At 39.0% G+C, this 18,193-nt stretch overlaps 1 protein-coding gene across 3 annotated transcripts in view; it reads left to right on the top strand.

Moving 5' to 3' along the window:
* SGK3 (serum/glucocorticoid regulated kinase family member 3) overlaps positions 1-18,193 on the top strand; it is a 59,908-nt gene that overhangs the window by 24,091 nt on the left and 17,624 nt on the right. For all 3 annotated transcript variants that reach the window (XM_062633255.1, XM_062633256.1, XM_062633257.1), the window contains exons 2-5: positions 6,550-6,753; positions 11,146-11,229; positions 13,158-13,230; positions 16,058-16,133. In XM_062633255.1, the coding sequence (XP_062489239.1) occupies positions 6,676-6,753; positions 11,146-11,229; positions 13,158-13,230; positions 16,058-16,133 (311 nt within the window). In that variant the 5' untranslated portion in view covers positions 6,550-6,675. The remainder of the gene's footprint in view (positions 1-6,549; positions 6,754-11,145; positions 11,230-13,157; positions 13,231-16,057; positions 16,134-18,193) is intronic.

The following is an 18,193-nucleotide window of genomic DNA, read 5'->3' as shown; positions in this document are numbered from 1 at the left end:
TAAGGTCACTTGAATGCCGTTATGGTTTTTCCAGTTACTTGGCACTGGAGGTTCCTGTGAAAATCACTTGCGGCAGTACTCTTGTGGCTAAGTTGGGTTTGTTATATATAACGCTTTTCAAACATAATCCCAAATTCTGTTTATAGACGCGTGCAGAATGATTCTGTATTCTTAAAGGCTGTTGTTACTGTGTGTTTGTGTTCTTTAAATATTGGTGGTGGTTCAGTGTGGGTGTCTAAATACGGTTCTGATTTTTTGTGTTTGTAATTTGTTTGAGTCTTCATGTGCGCATCAGTGTTTAACGATAAAAAAGGAAGGTGTGTATGGAGGAGTGATTTTTTCTGAAGGTATTAAGATTCTTCAGATTTCAGGAAAAAGTGTTGTTAGCTCTTGGAAAGCATTTTGGAAAGTTCACTGTTAATGTTGTCAAGGCAGTCTCCGTCTGTGGTATTTCTAATAAAGCTAGAAACTGACCTATTTCTTAAAAGGTATTTTGGCATACTAGTTTAGGTCAGAAATACGGCGTGCTCAGCTTGCACATGTCAGTGAGAATCGCTGGTTGTTTTAATCCCCTTGACAACTTGAAAGCTGAAAAAGTAGGCACTAGTGGTTATGTGATGATGATGAATTGTGGTACAGTTGCTTTACAACCTTGATTCCCACCTTTGTAAATTACAGCCTCGCCACATCTGACCTTGTGCACCAAATTCCGTTCTACATGCATAAACAACTGTGCTCTGAATCCTTACAGAATTGAAACACCTTCTTACTCTGTGCAGCACCGAAGTAGGTGAGAGGTCAATGTATGCTCTTACCTGCAGGAGTTTGTAAACTGTCCTTGAAGAATGGACATGAAATACTGGCTGTGGTTGCACTGATGTAATGTGAGGAATCGAGTGCCAGTGAGCTGGGCATGCAGTTTGGATATTGCTAAGGGCTCTCTTACTTGCCTTTTATATTTCAACATTTAAGTTGTTGCCTTTTCATTATCCAGCAGCTTTGTGGTTCTAGGCAGTGTGTATTCTGTAAAGCACAGACTTCAGAAGTGTGTTTTCTGGATTGTGAACTATAGCTTGGATTTACATACTTCATTATTTTAAAATCCAGAAATACTCTCTTGTACAGATTTTACCCTTTTGCCAGTTATAGTACACAAAATCCAGTAACTTCGTCCATGTTTGATGCATTAGAGTAACATCAGTCTTAAATATATCAGAACACTCCTTTGTTTAGGTAGTGAGACGGAGGATAGTTGGTGACTTTTGTTGAAGGTCATGTAAAAAAATGGGCAGTATATGTGTAAATGAAATTTGGCATTCTATCATTTAGTTTTCACGGAAGGACAAAACGAGGCTGGGATTATTTGCTTTGTGTTTACTGAAGTGTGACTGCCTTCTCATGTAGAGCTGACCATGCTGCCGGTGACGGGTTTGTAAGACCTCTCAGAAGTCGTTCACAGCGCTTTTCATTTCTGCATCCTTATGCATCTAAATTTGAATGTGATTGGACCTGGTGTGTAGGAAGGCTGGGGAAGCATGCCAGGAAATGTGCAGGTAGCAAGTTTAATGCAAACTTGATTTTTTTTTTTTTCTCCGTATGCTCTGCTGTTTGTGTAAGTCATACTGTCTGAGGCACATAGTAACCTTTCCAGATAAGTACGTACAAAGGCTAAAGATGAAATTATGATGGGCCTGCATTCAGGATTGAAAGGCGGCTGCCTCCTATTGGCAGTATTTGTTCTTTAGACCCATTTTATTACTTGGGGGTTTGCTTACCACAGCAAAGAACCTGTGTTCTGTCATGTAACAAACATGAATGCAAATAGAGCCCATCCAAGCCACAGATCTTGTTATGTGCCAGTTAGGGTAATTTACTGGAGCTTAGTTTGGGAGGTGGGGCAGATGGGATGCTCTCGGGTGCAGTAGAACTGTGGGAAGGAAATGTTTGCATGACTTCTCCAAAGTAAGTTTGATAGAGGCAAAAAAAAAGAGGTACTCATTTCTTTCCCTTGATTGAGTTTTCACTTTACCTGCTGTCATTTTCTACAAGTAGGAAGAATCAGTTGCCTAGGACTTTGCCCACGCTGCTGCACAGTAGTGGTTTGCTTTCCAGAGTGGTGCTACTAGAGATTTTAAAAAATGCAAGGTAGTGGGTGGGTGTGTAAACAGGGAGCCAGTGGCTGAATTCTCAGTTCTCCTCAAACTGTAGTTTGAAGGGAGTGTGGAGATACGCCAAAGATTGGCCAGAGCATTTTGTTTTTTCTTAAGATGGACTATTTCTAGAGGTCTGTGTTAGTGGTTAGTATTCTTGTGTTGTCATGTGGCCTGTGTGAAACCTCTGTTCTTCAGAACCTAGTTATTCAACAGCTTCTGGCCATCCATCTCTCTTTACAGATTACTTCCTGGCTCTCCTAATTAAGTGTTTCTGTTGTGTTGGATTCTGAATATCTTGTCTGCTATTTTCTGTGTATCAGATGCTTGTCTGGTAACAAGAGAGTGGGATATGCTATTTCACCATGCAGAGGTTGAGAAAAAGTTGCTTTTCTGGGCTTTCTCAAAGATTGTGTAATGTCCAGTGATATGTTGAGTCATTATCAGGATATTTGTGGAGAAGACTGAGGAAATTATGGAAAGTATGCCAAAGATGATACTTTCTCTAAAGTAAGAGGAAATACAGTTCTGAGAGAACAATAGGATGGTCTCCTGTATCTTGCTTTCTGTTTCTTTATAGGCAGGTTTCTTCTGTAATTGGAATCATGTTCAGGTGGGATTTTTAGCAGCTGGTTATACTGGTGACTCAGTCCTAGAGTAAGTCTTTCAATGCAGGTGATTAGTGTATAGGGAAATGCCTGTTCTGTTGCAGTGAGTGCGTATGGGTTCTGGTGATTCTTCCAGGCATGTCTGCAGGGAGGCTGTCCTTTTGAGTTTTTGACTGTTCTTGTCTCTGCTTCCCTTGGATTACTCAGAGTCAGAATGAGTATGATAGCTGATTTGCACTGGCCTCAGAGGTATTTAAGGCAATTTGGCTACAGCTGGAGAGGCAGCTGGTGAGAGCACAGCTTCCTGATCTAGTTTTGAACATTCTTGGCAGAGATTGATGTGTAAGCACCCAGAGCAAGGGTCTTTGTTATATAATTGTATAATCTTCAGGCCATTACATTTTAAAAAAGAAAAGAAAATTTCAGTACAGAATAAAACAATCTGATTAAACTTAAGAAACCTTTTCTAATGCGGTTTTATCCTAGTTTATGTAGAAAGGACTGAAAGGAGGTTGCCATGTATCCCTAAACTATGCAGTGTCTGCCTGTTGCATGTAGCTATTGCAGAGTTGCACAAAATATTTTGCCTTCAGGCATTCAGAAAATTATTCGTTTGTGGGTATAGTACATCCGTATAAGGTCTCACAGTGTCAGTGTTCTGTTATTGTCGTGCTCTTACTTCAACAGAGGCAAGGGTCAGCCTGAAATTTGACATTGCTGTGGCTTCCTGCAGGAAACAGTGAAAATACTGCTTGCTTTTTGACAGCCGCCATGGAGAGAATGGACAGTGTAGCTGCTGACAGGCTTGAAACTGTTCCAGGAGGATTTGTGAGTTTTGTTCTCCTCTTAAGCAATTGTTTGTGCTTTCCCCTGTTCCAGGCCTAGATACTGCAGCAACTTAAAAGTTATAGCTGTTTCTGAGCAACGCTGGTGTCTTCAACCGTGTCTTCATGCTCTTTCACTAGTGCCCAAGTATGATTTAAGGGGATTTATTTTGCTACCTGTTTCTAAAGTTCCTTCTGTCTGCCTGTTACCAAAGTTGAAGCCAAGGGCTATTTGGTTTTAGTTAGAGGAAAAGCTTATAACCAGAGGCAGAGATTTCTCAGCTGACAAGTGTCAGTTTAATTCACTCCTGTCTGGCAACCCTCAAGACACTGCAGTTTGTCATTTTGATGCTGTGGCTGAAAATACAGCTCTACTGTTTGCTATCTGTTACTACTTCACACAGTAAACCATTGCTCCTAAATTACAGCACAATAAAGACTAAGGCAAATCTATCCCCATTTCTACAGCCAGACCTACAGTTCAGAAGATACAAGAAGCTCTCAAGAGCTGATATGCTTGTGGCAGATAGAAATTGAAAGAAAGGTCTGATGCTCTGGAGTTTAGTGGCGAACTGGAAATGTATTTCTTCCAAGTTTATTGGGTTAGCATAGTGTTGGTGATGTAAGCACGACTCAAAGGAGATGCCTTAGGGAAAGAAAATACCACAGCCAGTGATCTTTGAGGCAGCTTAAAGAAAGAAATGTGAATGTTGCAGTTTCAGCTTCTTGGCTGATTTATTATTGTTCTTCTCCCCTGTAAGATGAATAAACTCTTCCTGAATTAATCTGGGTGACACTTCCTGCTTTTGTTTTCTGTAGATCTTTCAACTTCAGATCTGAATTAAATCTTAGTCTTCTGATATTCTTTGGACTACATCATTTAATCCATACTATTCCCATACTGGTTTTTAAAACTAGGACCCTAAGAATGAAAAATGAGGTACAGCCTATATTGTGAGAATGAGTGCAAGCATATTAGGAACCTTTGTAATGAATGTCACTTTACAAGAGGAGAAAGACAGTTAAGTGATACTACTCAGGGAACACCTAATCTGTTTTAAAGCTTTACTTGTTTTTCTGTGATGAGCAGGAAGACGGATAAAACACAGGGACTTGTGCTAAGTTGCTGGTGCAGGACCCGAAATGGCTAAAGGTTGACATAAGTGCTTAGTAAAGTCTAAGCTTAGTGAAATGCTTACAAAAGTGGTGCCTATTTACTGTCTTAGTGGGCTTCTTACGATGGAGAAGATCACAGTTAACCTTTAGATCTTAATTTGAGTGTGTGGCAGTGGGTCTTAATGCCATGCCAATATAAAAATGCGGAAAATGGGAAGTGTGCCTTGTTGTGATAAAGCTTTAACCATCATTTGCCAAAGGAAAAGAGAAACCAATTTGGAACTTAAGGTTTGGAACTTAACTGACTTTGAGCTGTGTTATAGTCAAGTAAAGGCATGGGAGTGGAGAGTTTAACCCTGTTCAACCTTATAGTTGCCTAATCAGTGAAGTAGGGAACAACCAAATTGAAGTAAATTCAGATGTAACAAAATAATTCTCTGAACATGGTGCAGTATGGATGATCTAGTATTTAGCTGTGATTACAGTGATTTCAAACACTCTGTTTTATTTAAAGTCACCAGATTTTTGAAAATTACTTAATTTTTAATGGCTAAAGGAGGAATAGCAACATGAAGTTTGAGCCAGAGACACGATCTGACAGGAAAAATAGTCAGTTGACTGATCAAGACCAGTTGGGTATCAAGAACAAATCTTTTCACTGTATTCCAGGGGCTTTGGCCTTCATGCCAACATAAATATGGGTGTCTCTCTAACAGCAGAATTACACTGGATTAGTCTGTGCTTTTTGGAAATTTATGATATGAAATATACAGTTCAGTTTTATACTTCCCTGTTTTAAGAAAATAGGGAGTTAAATGTTGATCTGGGCACTCCTTTCCTCTGGGTGTTTTGAGGAGAACTGAGGTCTTCTCTTTCTAAAAACTTTTCTCATGTTTGTAACTTAGTCAGACGCAGAAGTGTTCCAGAAGCTGGGCTGCAGTCACTGGATGGCCATGCATGTCTGAACAGAGGGTTGCAGCTATGTAGTATTAGCTTTGGCTGCTCTTAGGCAGTGCTGAAGTTCCTGTTGTTTGCCCTGGGGTCCAGTAAAAATTTGGTAGTGCTCAAGGCAGGTGTGTAGCTCAGTGAGTGAAGGGGCATCTCGTCAATACTAAGCTCTCTGCCTTTTAGATGGCTTTATCTTCTCACTTGTGCCTTTTTCAAGTTTTGCAAGGAAGTGAACTTTAACTTCCACTGAAGGGAATGGATGACCTTACTGTTCTGCCAAACCCGGAGTATGGCAAGTATGGGGGAAGAGAGGGCAGAGCAGGTAAATACCCAGGCAGACACATGATGCTGCTTTGTCCCTCTCTAAAATTCATGTGAAAAAGTGATATTTTCTCATGTTGTCTTTCATCTCTGATGTGATAATTAAATACACCTGCCATGTTCTGACAAATCTGAAATGCCCCCTGGTACAGGCTTCTGCAGTTGAAAACCTTTGTTTTTGAAGTAAAATGTTGTGAATGTACATGCTCATGACTCTTCTCAGAGGTCTGATACCAGTTGTCATCTTTAATTGGTTTTGTGTTCAAACTTTGTTCCTTCAGAGTATTGTCTGTAGTAGGCCCAAATCGGTTTCTAATATGTCTGCACAACTCAGTGATATGTTGGTGTTTTTTTTTTTGGGGGGGGGGGGAAGGGTTCACTTTTATCTGCAGAGAATGTGAATTATTTCAGTGAAACAACGAAGGACCACAAGCATGAAACTGTTTGCAAACTAATGATGATTATGACTGTATATGTGCATATTAAAGTGCATTTCCTGCCAGGAAAAGTTCTTGTCATGCAGGTTTTTAGCACTGAGTTAAGTATTCCTGTATTTAACTTTCCTTTTATTTTCACTTTAAGATTACATGATGGAATTCACATTTTCTCAAGAAAAACTGTGTATCTTGGATCAATACCGTTGAAGATACCTTCTGATTACAACACCTGAAGCAGGGTCCTGTAACATTCATCAGAAGAACATATACAATGGATCACAAAGAAAGCTGCCCAAGTGTTAGTATTCCGAGCTCTGATGAACACAGGGAGAAGAAAAAAAGATTTACTGTAAGTATGGAAGTGTGGAAGCACTGTAGGTGAATGCAGTTTGTGGATATCTGTTCACTTGCTTGTGTGAGTACTGGCCATAGTCCAGTGTGAGAAGTTGTGAATGTTTTACAGTGTTGCCTTCTGCAAAAGGAATATGGCTTTATGAATTTCTGGTGGCTTTACCCCCAAGGGGCAGCATTTTCTCATACATAAGCGTCCAGCTGCAGGGATAACATTTTGGTACCAAATCAGATGAAATTTGGTATCCTATGTGATTTTTCATGTGCTTTGGGTTGGTTTCTGTTTGTGGTTGGGGTTTGGTTTCTGTTTGTTGTTGTTTTAATGGCCATTTTTTTTAACAGATACCCTACTATACTTCTGTGTGTGTAAAAAAAAAAAAAAAAAAAAAAATTTTTTTTGAAAGCCTTTTTTCTGCCTTCTTTCCTGTTTTCTGATTGTAAGCTTTTTCCTGTCCTGTTCTCATTTCCACTCCTTGTCATTCCCCTTCCTCTTTCTTTTTTTTTTTTGCGTCCCAAAATGACTTGCTTTCTGGAAGTGAAGTCTTCCCATTCTGTGGGGAAACTCTTTGCATTGCATGCTGAAAAATAATGTACTGTGGCATGGATTTTTGTTTTGCTTATATTTATGTTGGGATATAAATACAGCATCAGTACTTCCTTTAAAAAGTTCAAACTGTTTCATTGCTCTTGTGCAACTTCCTCTAAGCTTTTTTTTTTTTCTTCTTCTTTTTTGAGTGAATTAGTCACTCTTCAGATGTGGAATGCAAACACCCTTACACTGAGCTGCTGTCTGAAGAATGCAACACACCAAAGATTTAGTTTGAGATGTATATCTGCCCTTCCTTTTCGCCTCCGTTCCTCAGAGAAGAATAATGCTGTTTGATTTTACAAGATGTAATTTGGGGAAGGAGTGTGCTGGTAAAGGGAACAAGCAAAAGAGCTTTGGAGCTCTTTTTTGCATGCAGGTGAAACTCAAACAAGCAGGAAAAATGCCATAGAAGTCTAAACTTGAGCAAAACAGGTTTGCTGTATTGCCTGCCTCAGTGTTGGCAGTTCTGCTGTTAAAATGTGCCAGTGTGGTACATTTTTGGTACATACTAGTGTTGTGATTTCCAGGTCATTTTACCTAGAGATCTGTGTGACAACCTTAGAAGCTTAAAGGCACATTCTTTGGGTGTACTTTCTTGCTACAAGCAAGAGTAGGAAACACGATGAATGAGGAGTTGAGGGTTGGAAAACAGAATTGAACCCAGCCTTGCACTGTGTGGTGAGGTATGCTTTGTCTTGCTACCTTCTGCTTTTTACATCAGGGTGTAATTAACTTGACTAGAGCTGCTTTTCACAACCATGCTTTTGAGTATTATCACATATATTCTAGGATTTGATAATAGAAGTGAGGGTCATACTAAACTTCATGGTAGGAACTCTGAATTCCAGCATGTGCCTGTCAATGATTTTACTGTGTCTCTTCTGTTGTAGCTGGAGCCCATCAGTACTGCTTTTGGTGAGGGAGGGACGTGGGAGATAAATAAGTCAAGCTTCTCAGTTTTGTCTTTGGAAGTGAACTCTTCATTGCTCCTGAGCCTTTTCATAACCTTTTATTGAATATTTTATTTATTTTTCTTAAATAATGCACACTTTTGATGTATTTACTACCAATATTTTTTTTCTTGACAAATCATTTCAGTGTTTGAAGGTTTTGGGTGTTCTGGCTCCTTTTTGCTTCCACTTGATTTGTAGTTGCTAGTCCCTGTGTGTATCCACTCTAGTTCACTGTCCTGCCTTTTTTCTGAAGATTCCACATTCACTTTCCTCATAAAAAGACCAAAATCCTTGCTTGATTTGGACCATATCTGGGCATATTAATTGTTGTGCTGCTCTTGCTGCATAGTAGGTCGTTCTTTGTCTGTCTTGCCAAATAGCATTGTTTTGGATTTTGCTTTTATCACTGTGCTGTTTGATGTCTGAGGCTTAATTTTCTCTTCTGACCTGTTCTCATTTCCCTTCATTCCCATCATATGCAGGCTTATTAACAAATCTCTTTCAAGGGTGCTGTTGTCTGATTAAATCTGGAAACTGTCTCAGACCTGTAATGTATAACACTAATCCCTAGCCTTATGGAAATTGTAGAATTGGGGTTTTTTTTTTGGTGGTGTGTTTTTGTGTTTTGATCTTTTTGGTTGTTGTTGACACTTTAATAGTTCCCTTACTTTCTCATGCTTGCCTTCTTGATACTGGAAAACAGCCTGCCTTTTTTCTTATCTTTGTTCTATACAAGCTGAATGTTTAATCCAGAAACATGAGCTACCTAAACAGAGTTGAATCCTTTTTATTTCAGTGACTTCTTTTGTGAAGAGATCAGTCAGATCCAGAAATAGCTGGACCCTCTCCTGTCTATATCTGGGAAGGTAGTTTAATGGAGATGATTGTTTTGGTGGTGTTTTCAGAAATTCGGTTTGGTTTTCTTCCTTTCCCTGTTCTCAAAGCTTTGGGTTATTTATCCACGTTATAAGGTGTGGATGCATCTGATGGATGTTTTAGGAGTTTTCTCAGACTAGTTTTGATTTAGAAGTAATCAGATGTAAAAACATTATTACCTAAGTAAGGCTAGACCCTTCCAGCCTGCCTTTCTGGAAACCAGCATTGCACATCTCTCTCAGTCATTACATAGGTGGAGCTGAGAGTAGTAATACAGCCCAGAGATGTTACATTTTTGGGTTTTAACAGTTTCTTTGTTATCATATGTGTTCTTACCATTTAGTGCTTCCCTAACTGTTGAACTTGCAGATTCTTCTTCGTTGGGTATGCAAGAGCTTTGGTGATGCTGTGAACTGAATGACCTCATGTTTCTTTTATGCTCTGTCATGTAAAAAACCGTTGACAGTGTTGTAGTTCTACAGCTGTTGTAGCTGTTCTGCAGCTAGCTGCTGTGAGAACAGAACTGTTTTGAGTTTGCCACGGAGGTGGATCATCATCTTGTATCCCAAGTTGTGCTTGCCTGTGCACTTTGAAGTCTGTGCATTTTGCCCTGCTAATTTAAGAAGTCCATGAACTGCTTCTTAAGCTTGTTGGCATTGGTCTGCCGTGAAGTCATGGGGAGTGAATATGTTGGTGTTTGAACATTATTTGCAGGACTTGATTGCTGTCTAGATAGCTGAACGAGGCATCTAAGTTAAGAAGGACAGTACTTAAGTCTTTGCAGTGGAAGCTTTTACTCTTTCCAGTCTAGGGAGGCTTTAGAAGGTGTGTAGCTATGTTTTATGCTACTGCTTGTTGAGCAGTGGAAGGGGAAGCTAGTTTTTGAAGAAAAGTCTTATCACTGTCCTACCGGATGCTTCTGTTTAGCCCCCTCTGTTCTCCAGGGGAGACTGAGAGCAGCTTATTTGAGCAGTTAACACAGCATGAATGCAAATTTCAGGCTAAGGAACTGACAGTGGTGGTTGCCACTTCCACTGTGGGAGTTAAAAGGAGAGAGGTAAGCTGCTGCTGCAGAACAGAAGGGAGACCAGGATATTGGTCATGTTATCTGCATCAGGAGTTAAAAGCCTTCTGCACTTACTTTCTTGCTCTGTCCATCCTCTTCCCAGGAGGAATAGCCAGGTTCCTTCTATAAGTACAGGAAGGTGGAGAAGGGAGGTCAACTTGCATAAGACACAGTAGCAGCCTGCTGGACACTCAGCTATCAACCAGATCTATGAAGCTAGGGACTGACAACCTGAAGTCAGCTGACAAACTGGAGACCTCTGTTGTGATAAGATTTGATTGGCCAAGCTGTTTAGCAGATTCCAGCAGCTCCTCTTTTGATCCCAATGCTGTGTGTGGTGTGATCTGACCTGTGCTATATTTCAGCCATGGTAGTGTTTTCCCCTCCTTCAACAATTGTGTCATCTTCCAGGATCCTGATTATTAATATGTTTTCAAGATGTTGCAAGGAACAGTTACCTTTATAACTGCCTTCCATATGTGCTTTCTCTTTGTTTTGGTGAAGGCAGTCTTCAGTGTTTAAATGCTTTACTTCCTTTAATATTAGGTTTTGTTATGTATTATCAGATTGTTAACAAATTTCCTAGCAAATCTTTATAGACTGCTATCTGATGGCTAGGTGTTCTTGTTGGGTATGAGCTAATTTATGAAACTCCATTACATCAGCTTTGGTGTTAAGTTTTTGCTTGCCTGGTGTTACAAAAATAAATCTGTAAAATCCCAGACTCTTCCAGTTTTTCTAATCATTTGTGTTGATCATTTGTGACTTAGCTATGAGAAATATATGGCTCAACAAGTATGCTTACACATACATTTAACGACCTTCCCTTATTTCCACCACAGGACTAAACCTGGTGGGTTTTGTTCACCTTTGTTGTTGCCTATAACTTTATCTTTCTTACTACAGGTTTACAAAGTGTTGGTGTCAGTTGGCAGAAATGAGTGGTTTGTCCTCAGACGGTATGCAGAGTTTGATAAACTGTACAATACGGTAAGCAAAACGCAAACTATGAAAACATGCCAGAATAGCACAGAATAACTTTTGTTTGCAGTGTTTTGGTTTGAGTTAATTCCCTTTTGAAGAGTTTGAGTCAACATTTGATAACTGTAGGAGCCTATTGAAAGAAAATGACAGGGTGGGGTTTTTAAACTTTGGTTTCTTTGAATTTCAAACTCAAAATCCACTTATCTGTTGACTTTTTTTTTTTTTTAATTATTGCTTGGGATCATAGTGTAATGAGAGAAACCTCCAAATTTAGTTTGTCGAAACATCTGAAATGTGCATTTGTTCATGATTGTAAAAAGCACTGCAAAACCCATACCATCAAGATAAATGAATCTATAAAATAAGTGGTTTACTTTGAAGTACTGAAAGCTGTGAACAACTCCTTGTTTTTTGATATAAACTGTTCCTGTCTGCGGTAGGAATAGTTACAATAGCCAAATTTTGTGGCAGTGGTCCCAATGGAATAGGGACTCTCCATCAAATAAGTATGGTTTTGCTGTGTTTGTTGCTACAAGGGGATTTTCCCCCTTTTACATAGTGGGCAAGTGGGGCACTGACTTGCTCAAATGTGTAGTCCATGATGTGTCCTGTGTCCCTAGTTGTCTCCAGTTTTTTATGTGTAGAGTCTGTACCTTTTGCTTTAACAAAAAGAGAAATGATTCCTCTGTGATCCCCACAAGAAAAGATTACCAGCTGCGTATCTGTGCCTCCTTTTCCCATCTGTTGCTCCTATGGGAAGTAGTCAGGCTTTTCTCTCTTCTGCTTCCCTGTACATGGATTTATATGTGGCAATGGTATACAAATACAGGCAGTGAGCTTGGAGTTGTCTTACCAGGTCTGAGCTGAAGTCAGCCTGGATGCACCATGGTGTGCTTTGCCTGCATCTTTTGCAAGGGATATGAAAACAAAGCATCCCCTTTTCTATACCTGTAGGGTGAGTGTTGGTGATCCTGTTCCCTTTGCCACGTTCTCTTGCCATTCAGATTAGCGTTGCTCTGCGGAAGCTTGTTCAGCACTGGTCTTTCTAATGTGCGTAGGGGTGGAGATCCTGGAGAAGCGTAACCAGGAGGACAGAGTCCACTTTCTGTTCTGTATAATTCATATAGTACACCAAGAAGAACTTGTGCTGCTAACTGGAGGAGATACTGATGTTTCTAAGGAGAGGAGAATTGCTAGCTACTCTATTAAAAAACTACTGTCTTGAAGAGAATGTGGGTAAGATTGCTCCTCTGAGCTCTTGAAGATGAAGCAAATGTAATCAAGGCTTGGCAGATGTCAGGGTTTTTTTTTTATAAATTCAGTGCTGTTGTATGCAATCTTCTGGTCAGTTTTACCAAGTGTAGAATATAATCAAATTATCAAGTGCATCATTGTAAAACAGGCTGTTCATCTATTTACAATTTTGGTTTAGGGGTAGGCAACTTGTGTTTTCTAGAGCTTTAAGAATGTTATTTGGGCAAAACCCAGAGGCCTGTACCCCAGCCCATCTTAAACCTTATGCATACACCTCTATGCAAGCAAGCAAGAAAAAAAAAAACAAACCTGAGAGACTTGAGGAAGGAAGTAAAGAGGAAAATAAAACCAACATTGAAATGCTAACCTGTGTGTTTTAATCTGGGGCAAGTGGAAAATCCTTTCAGCAATATTGCAGGAGATAGCTACAATAATCCATAGCCTTTTAAAATGTGATGGCCTTTGAATTTAAAAGGGTATGAGTGGTGCAAACAAGCTGAGTACAGATTGGGGTTTGTTTGTTTATGCTCTTTTTACAAGTGTATGAGTAGAGAAGATGAGAGAGAAGAGCAGAATTACTAATAATCAGATGTTCAAACTGTTCATCAGAAAACAAAAAAAAATGCAATTGTTTCTATTGATATTTAAGCACACTCCAATTGTATGTGTTTTGTTTTCAGCTAAAGAAGCAATTTCCCACCATGAACCTGAAAATTCCAGCTAAAAGAATATTTGGAGACAATTTTGACCCTGGTAAGTTACTCATTTTGTCAGTTTTTTTTTAAGATGAGAATTGATCTATTCCAGCCTACAAGGAGCTATCTTAGATGAGCTTTACAGCAGTCCTCAAAACAGTGACTAAACCAGAGTTTAGTCATGCCCCAGTCAGGAGCAGGAACCAGCGTAGGAAGGTATTCTGCTTGTGATTGTGAGCAAAGCATTGCTTAGTGGCCCCGAACCGCTCTTGCACTGAAGGCTATAGCTCCTCCCAACCCTCCCGTATTCACTGTTCTGAACTCTCAAGGTGTAATCTCTGTTCTGTGAAAGCAAAAGCCAAACTGCAGACTCTTCTAAACATAAGCCTAGCAAATTTTAACTTCCTTTGTGTGACTTTACCTGTCCTCTCTGAAAAATGAAATAACTGAAGGATTTATCTTTGAATGCTTTTGAACTCTCTGTATCTAAATGTGCTTCCTTGTACAATTTAAATGAAAATGAACCTCTTCCTGTTGTTGTTCCACTTAGAGATTCCTGTTTGATGTTCACACGATGTGATCCAGTTAACAGTGATAGGTCCCAATTAAGCTTGTTCTGTACACATCAAAATACTCATTTGAAATCACTTCTACTGCACTGAATTAACCTAGGTGGCACCACTGATGAATAAATAAAAAGGCAAATGGGAAGGCCAAGGCTTTGCTCTGTGTGTTTATACTCTTCATTCAGGGTATTTTTCCGTAAGGGTGTTCTTGATGGTCATTGGGATTCTCCCACCCTCCCCTGGCTTGCTAATGTGGTCAGACCGAGTCTGTAGTTTCACATCCTCCTCCACCTATTTCAGGCATTTGGTTTTCTCCTTTGCAGAAGAACAAATAGATCCAAAGGTGTTGAACTCTTGCAGTGTGTTCTTTTGGGCTTTTTAGAATTCTTTCAAACAAACAAAGTTTTGACAGTTACTGTTAATCATCTAGGTGCTGACACAAAACTCCTTTTTATTTTCTATTAAAATAATCAAACGCAAGTATCCAAGCTCTGATGGCCTCTTTTGATGAACATGTGAATGACTGCCGAAACTTCTACACGGATTGTGTCTAAAGGGATTTCTTGGTTTGGTTTCTGTCCTTTTCTCTGACCTTGGGGTTTTCAGAATCGGCAGAAGACCTAGTAGTGTGGTGCAGTCTGGGCTGCTGTACAGCCAAATGTACAGGTGGATTTACTGGAATCACATTTAGGAAACTGCAGTTTAAATGGCGGGGAAAGAACCTAAAACTTTATTAAAACTATATATGTAAAGCAAAGTCCTCAGACTTGTTTTACATTTCCATGAACTATGCTGAAATCCTTGAAGCATGAGAAACTGAATAGTTCTTAAGATGTTTCTTGCTGGGGGGCAGGGTGGAGATAGAGCCATGATGCTCTTTTAAATAATTATCTTAACACTAATTTAGTGGATCTTTGATGTAGTGTTTCTGCTGGCTTCTGAAATGTCACATATTTTACAAATGTTGAAAAGGTATTTTACCTCTGTCAGTCAGTGCTTGTGCTATTGTCAGTCCATGGATTGTACTATTGCCTTGGAGTGCGGTAGAGAGAAACTTCCATATATCCCTCTTCCCAAAGTCTTCCAAAAATACTGGTATAACATAGGTTGTCATCTCAGTGCTTCATTTTTATTGTCACTTAAGTTATTTCAAAATTAATCTGGGTTTAATGTCAGAAGTAGGGCAGAGGGAAACCATTGAAACCAGTCAGAGTACAGAACTAGAAAATGACAGAATACATTTGGAGCTGACGTGATGCAGGTGTTTTATCTTCAACATTGTGGGTAACTCTGTAGACTTAGAGTGGCTGATGGTACCATACATCTACCATACCGAAACTGCTGATGTTGGTGACTCCCATAACATCTTTGTGCAGCTTTATCTTCCTGCTTGATGTCAGTAATTTGGGATTATTAAATACCTGAACAAGGATTGAGGGATTATATCCCTGGAACAATGTAAATATTTTTTTGTAGTATTTGAAATACAGCTTTTAATTGAAATTGAATTTTAATTTAAAATTTTAACAGTGGTCAGCAATTTATATATGACAGAGTTACCTTAACACACAAATAAAATAGGCTTTTTCCATACAACTTGTTGTTGACATGAATAATGAAAGACAAGATTATCCTGTTTTGCACTTTATTTCATGTTAAAGAGTTTTAAATCCCTTGTGTATCTTTCCATATCGCTAAAGGAAAGTTATGTATCTTAAGCTTTAGGTGAGGGTGGAGATGCTGAGGATTGCTTTTTTAATATCAGAGATGATGTCCAAGACAGAAAATAAAGCATTTTATTTAGTTACCTTCAATGGTTCCATCTGAGTTCCCGCTGGCGGGATGAGCTGTGCAGCTTTCCCACTGCCATACATATATTATGGAAATGTGCTGCTTGGTGGGACTGTTCTTGTAAAAACTTGATTTGTGCAGCTTATGCCAGGTTTTGCCTGTGTTTTGTGGGTTTCAAACAGAATAGGTCCTGAAGGGCTCACCAACACAACCAAGGCTGCACAGGTTAGCCTACTGTGCTTACACGCTGTTCTCGAAGCACTTCGGTACAGTTGTAATCCAACTGACTGTCTACATTTTCTAGTAGTGTTACAGAGAAACTGAAATTTGTTCTTTCACCTCACTTGAATGTGTTAAGCCTGTGATTTTTCACATGTAGAACCAATCCTTTTCTTAACCAGTCATGAAACAGACTCTTTTTTTTAATTGCTGTTTAAGTCCTAAAAAACCCCTACGTTTGAAATTGAAATCTTTTACACAAGCTGACCGATCATTCTAATAAATCTATCTTACTTTTTTTTTCTCCAGATTTTATTAAACAGAGAAGAGCGGGACTGAACGAATTCATTCAAAATTTAGTTAGACAGCCAGAGCTATGCAACCAGTAAGTAGTTTCATTTCTATTTTATAAGGACTGTATAAAATACATGAGGTATCAATACAAAGTTGAAAAATAAGTTATCTGGTTAAAAGTATGTAATTTTCATGTTTGATGCTCTTAAATAAACAAACTTTACTATGGGCTGATGAACAGTAAAAAAATGTTTTTGTTTTCTGAAAACTGATCTACAAATAACCTGGGAGGCAGTTAATGGATCTTAATTCAAGGGGAGCGGATTCCAGTGTAAACTCTGTTGCTGTAGGGCAGGTGTTTGTTTTGCCCGTGGCTGTCCTGTTTAACAACTCTGCTGTCACTTGCTATTAAGTCACTGCCTGAACTTTTTTGTTAGAGGAGTTAGTGTGTGTGTTCCAGAACTTCGTAAGCATTTTAACAAAGTAGCTTAATCAGCTTGCTTAGGCGGTTGGGGGTAACCAAGCTGCCTGTCTAAAGCAAGTGAATAAGCTTGCACATAAACTGTTCCATGAGAAGAATTGCAGGTGTGTTAACCTCCATCAGTGTCCTGCTGGTGAGTGATGGTATGCTGGAGTCAGCTCCAGTTAAATTTGAAGGATAACACTTCCATATGTGAATTTATCTGGGGGCTAAACTGCATTTTCATTTTCATTTAAATCTGTACCTAATAAATTTAAATCTGTGCAGCTTTCTGTGTTGCTTCAACTGGTAAAATAGTAAAGCTCTATGTTTGGCTTTAGTGTTGAATAAATGTCTATAACACATATGCTTTGTTTAATCAGCCTGTGTGTACAACCTGTTAAACTGCCTGTTTCCCACAGGAAAGAAAAGAAACCTTGAACAGTATTTCTGCAGCATGCAGTCAGCATATTTTTTTTTTCCAATAAATGAACTATTTAAATGTCCTATTAACCCAAAATGTGTATTTTCTTTCTTTTTGGGGAGAAAGGAACATTTTATATCTTTCCCCGTGATAAGTGTAAAAAATTTTGCAACCAAGTCGTTATGGTGGAATAATTTTCCACTAGAACAAATACTGTGAGGTTTGTGGTTGTCATAGTGTTCTTGGGGAAGATGAGAAAGCACTTTAAAATAACTAATTATTGAAAGCTAATCTCTTTTGTTACATTAAGAAAGGACGCTGGTTTCACTTACCACAGACCCCTTCCCTGTTTGATTGTCAGTATGTCCAAATAGTTTGTTTCAAAACCTGATGTATTTGTTCTCCATAGGTAAAATGGTACAATGTTTCTGTGCACACCACAGAATTGTAGGCTTAAAAAAAGAAAAGAAAAAAAAAGAAGCCAAACCTCAAATTCACTTTGCCATTTTAAATTTTGTGAGCTTTTAAAATTGTTTTACATTCAAATACATCTGTAGCTAGGTCGATGTTCTTTAACTTTGCACTTAGCCTGTTTGATCCATTAAAACTAACTTAAACCAGTATTAAGGAATAGGTCTTATGAAGTGTTTTGGTGTTGTTGAAAGTATGTTCAATAAAAAGCTTATTAGACATAGTTATCCAATAAAAACAAAATAAAGACTGAATTTGTCTTGGTTTTTTAAATGTGCTAGAAGATGCTCAAGGAGTATGTGGTGACTGAGTCTTCACAGATAGTCAGCATCCTTACTTTCTTAGACTGCTTTGCTTTAATGTGCTAATTAAATTTGATATTAGCAAAAATTGCTTATGCAAAGTTAATTATGTACAAGGAAGGGGGATATGCATTTTCACACAACTTCAAGGAAGTCCACCTTCCACTACATCTTTTAAGCATTAAAACCAGTATCAGGATGTCGTATTTTTAACTCCTGCCTAGGAAAACTGTTTCACTAAAAGCTGGAGGATCGTTGCTGGTGATGTCCTCATTTCTTGATGCGAAGGCACCTGAACATCTGAATTGAAAAGCACAGATATCAGATTCAGTTTGTCCAAGATCGTAATGTTTATATTCTCTGAACTTTACAGCACTGTTTCAGGGAGAGGGGTGGGGTTGTTTGTTGTGAGGTTTTTTTCTCTCCTTCAGTGGACTTGGTTCTTGGGTCCGGCATGTTTATGGGATATTGCATTGAAGCCACACCTTTCTGCC

The sequence above is a fragment of the Pezoporus occidentalis genome, unplaced genomic scaffold, assembly GCF_034315485.1.
Source record: "Pezoporus occidentalis ecotype Australia unplaced genomic scaffold, CSIRO_AGI_Poc_V1 ctg4, whole genome shotgun sequence".
Classification (NCBI taxonomy): domain Eukaryota; kingdom Metazoa; phylum Chordata; class Aves; order Psittaciformes; family Psittacidae; genus Pezoporus; species Pezoporus occidentalis.
This window is presented reverse-complemented; position numbering and strand designations above follow the sequence as displayed.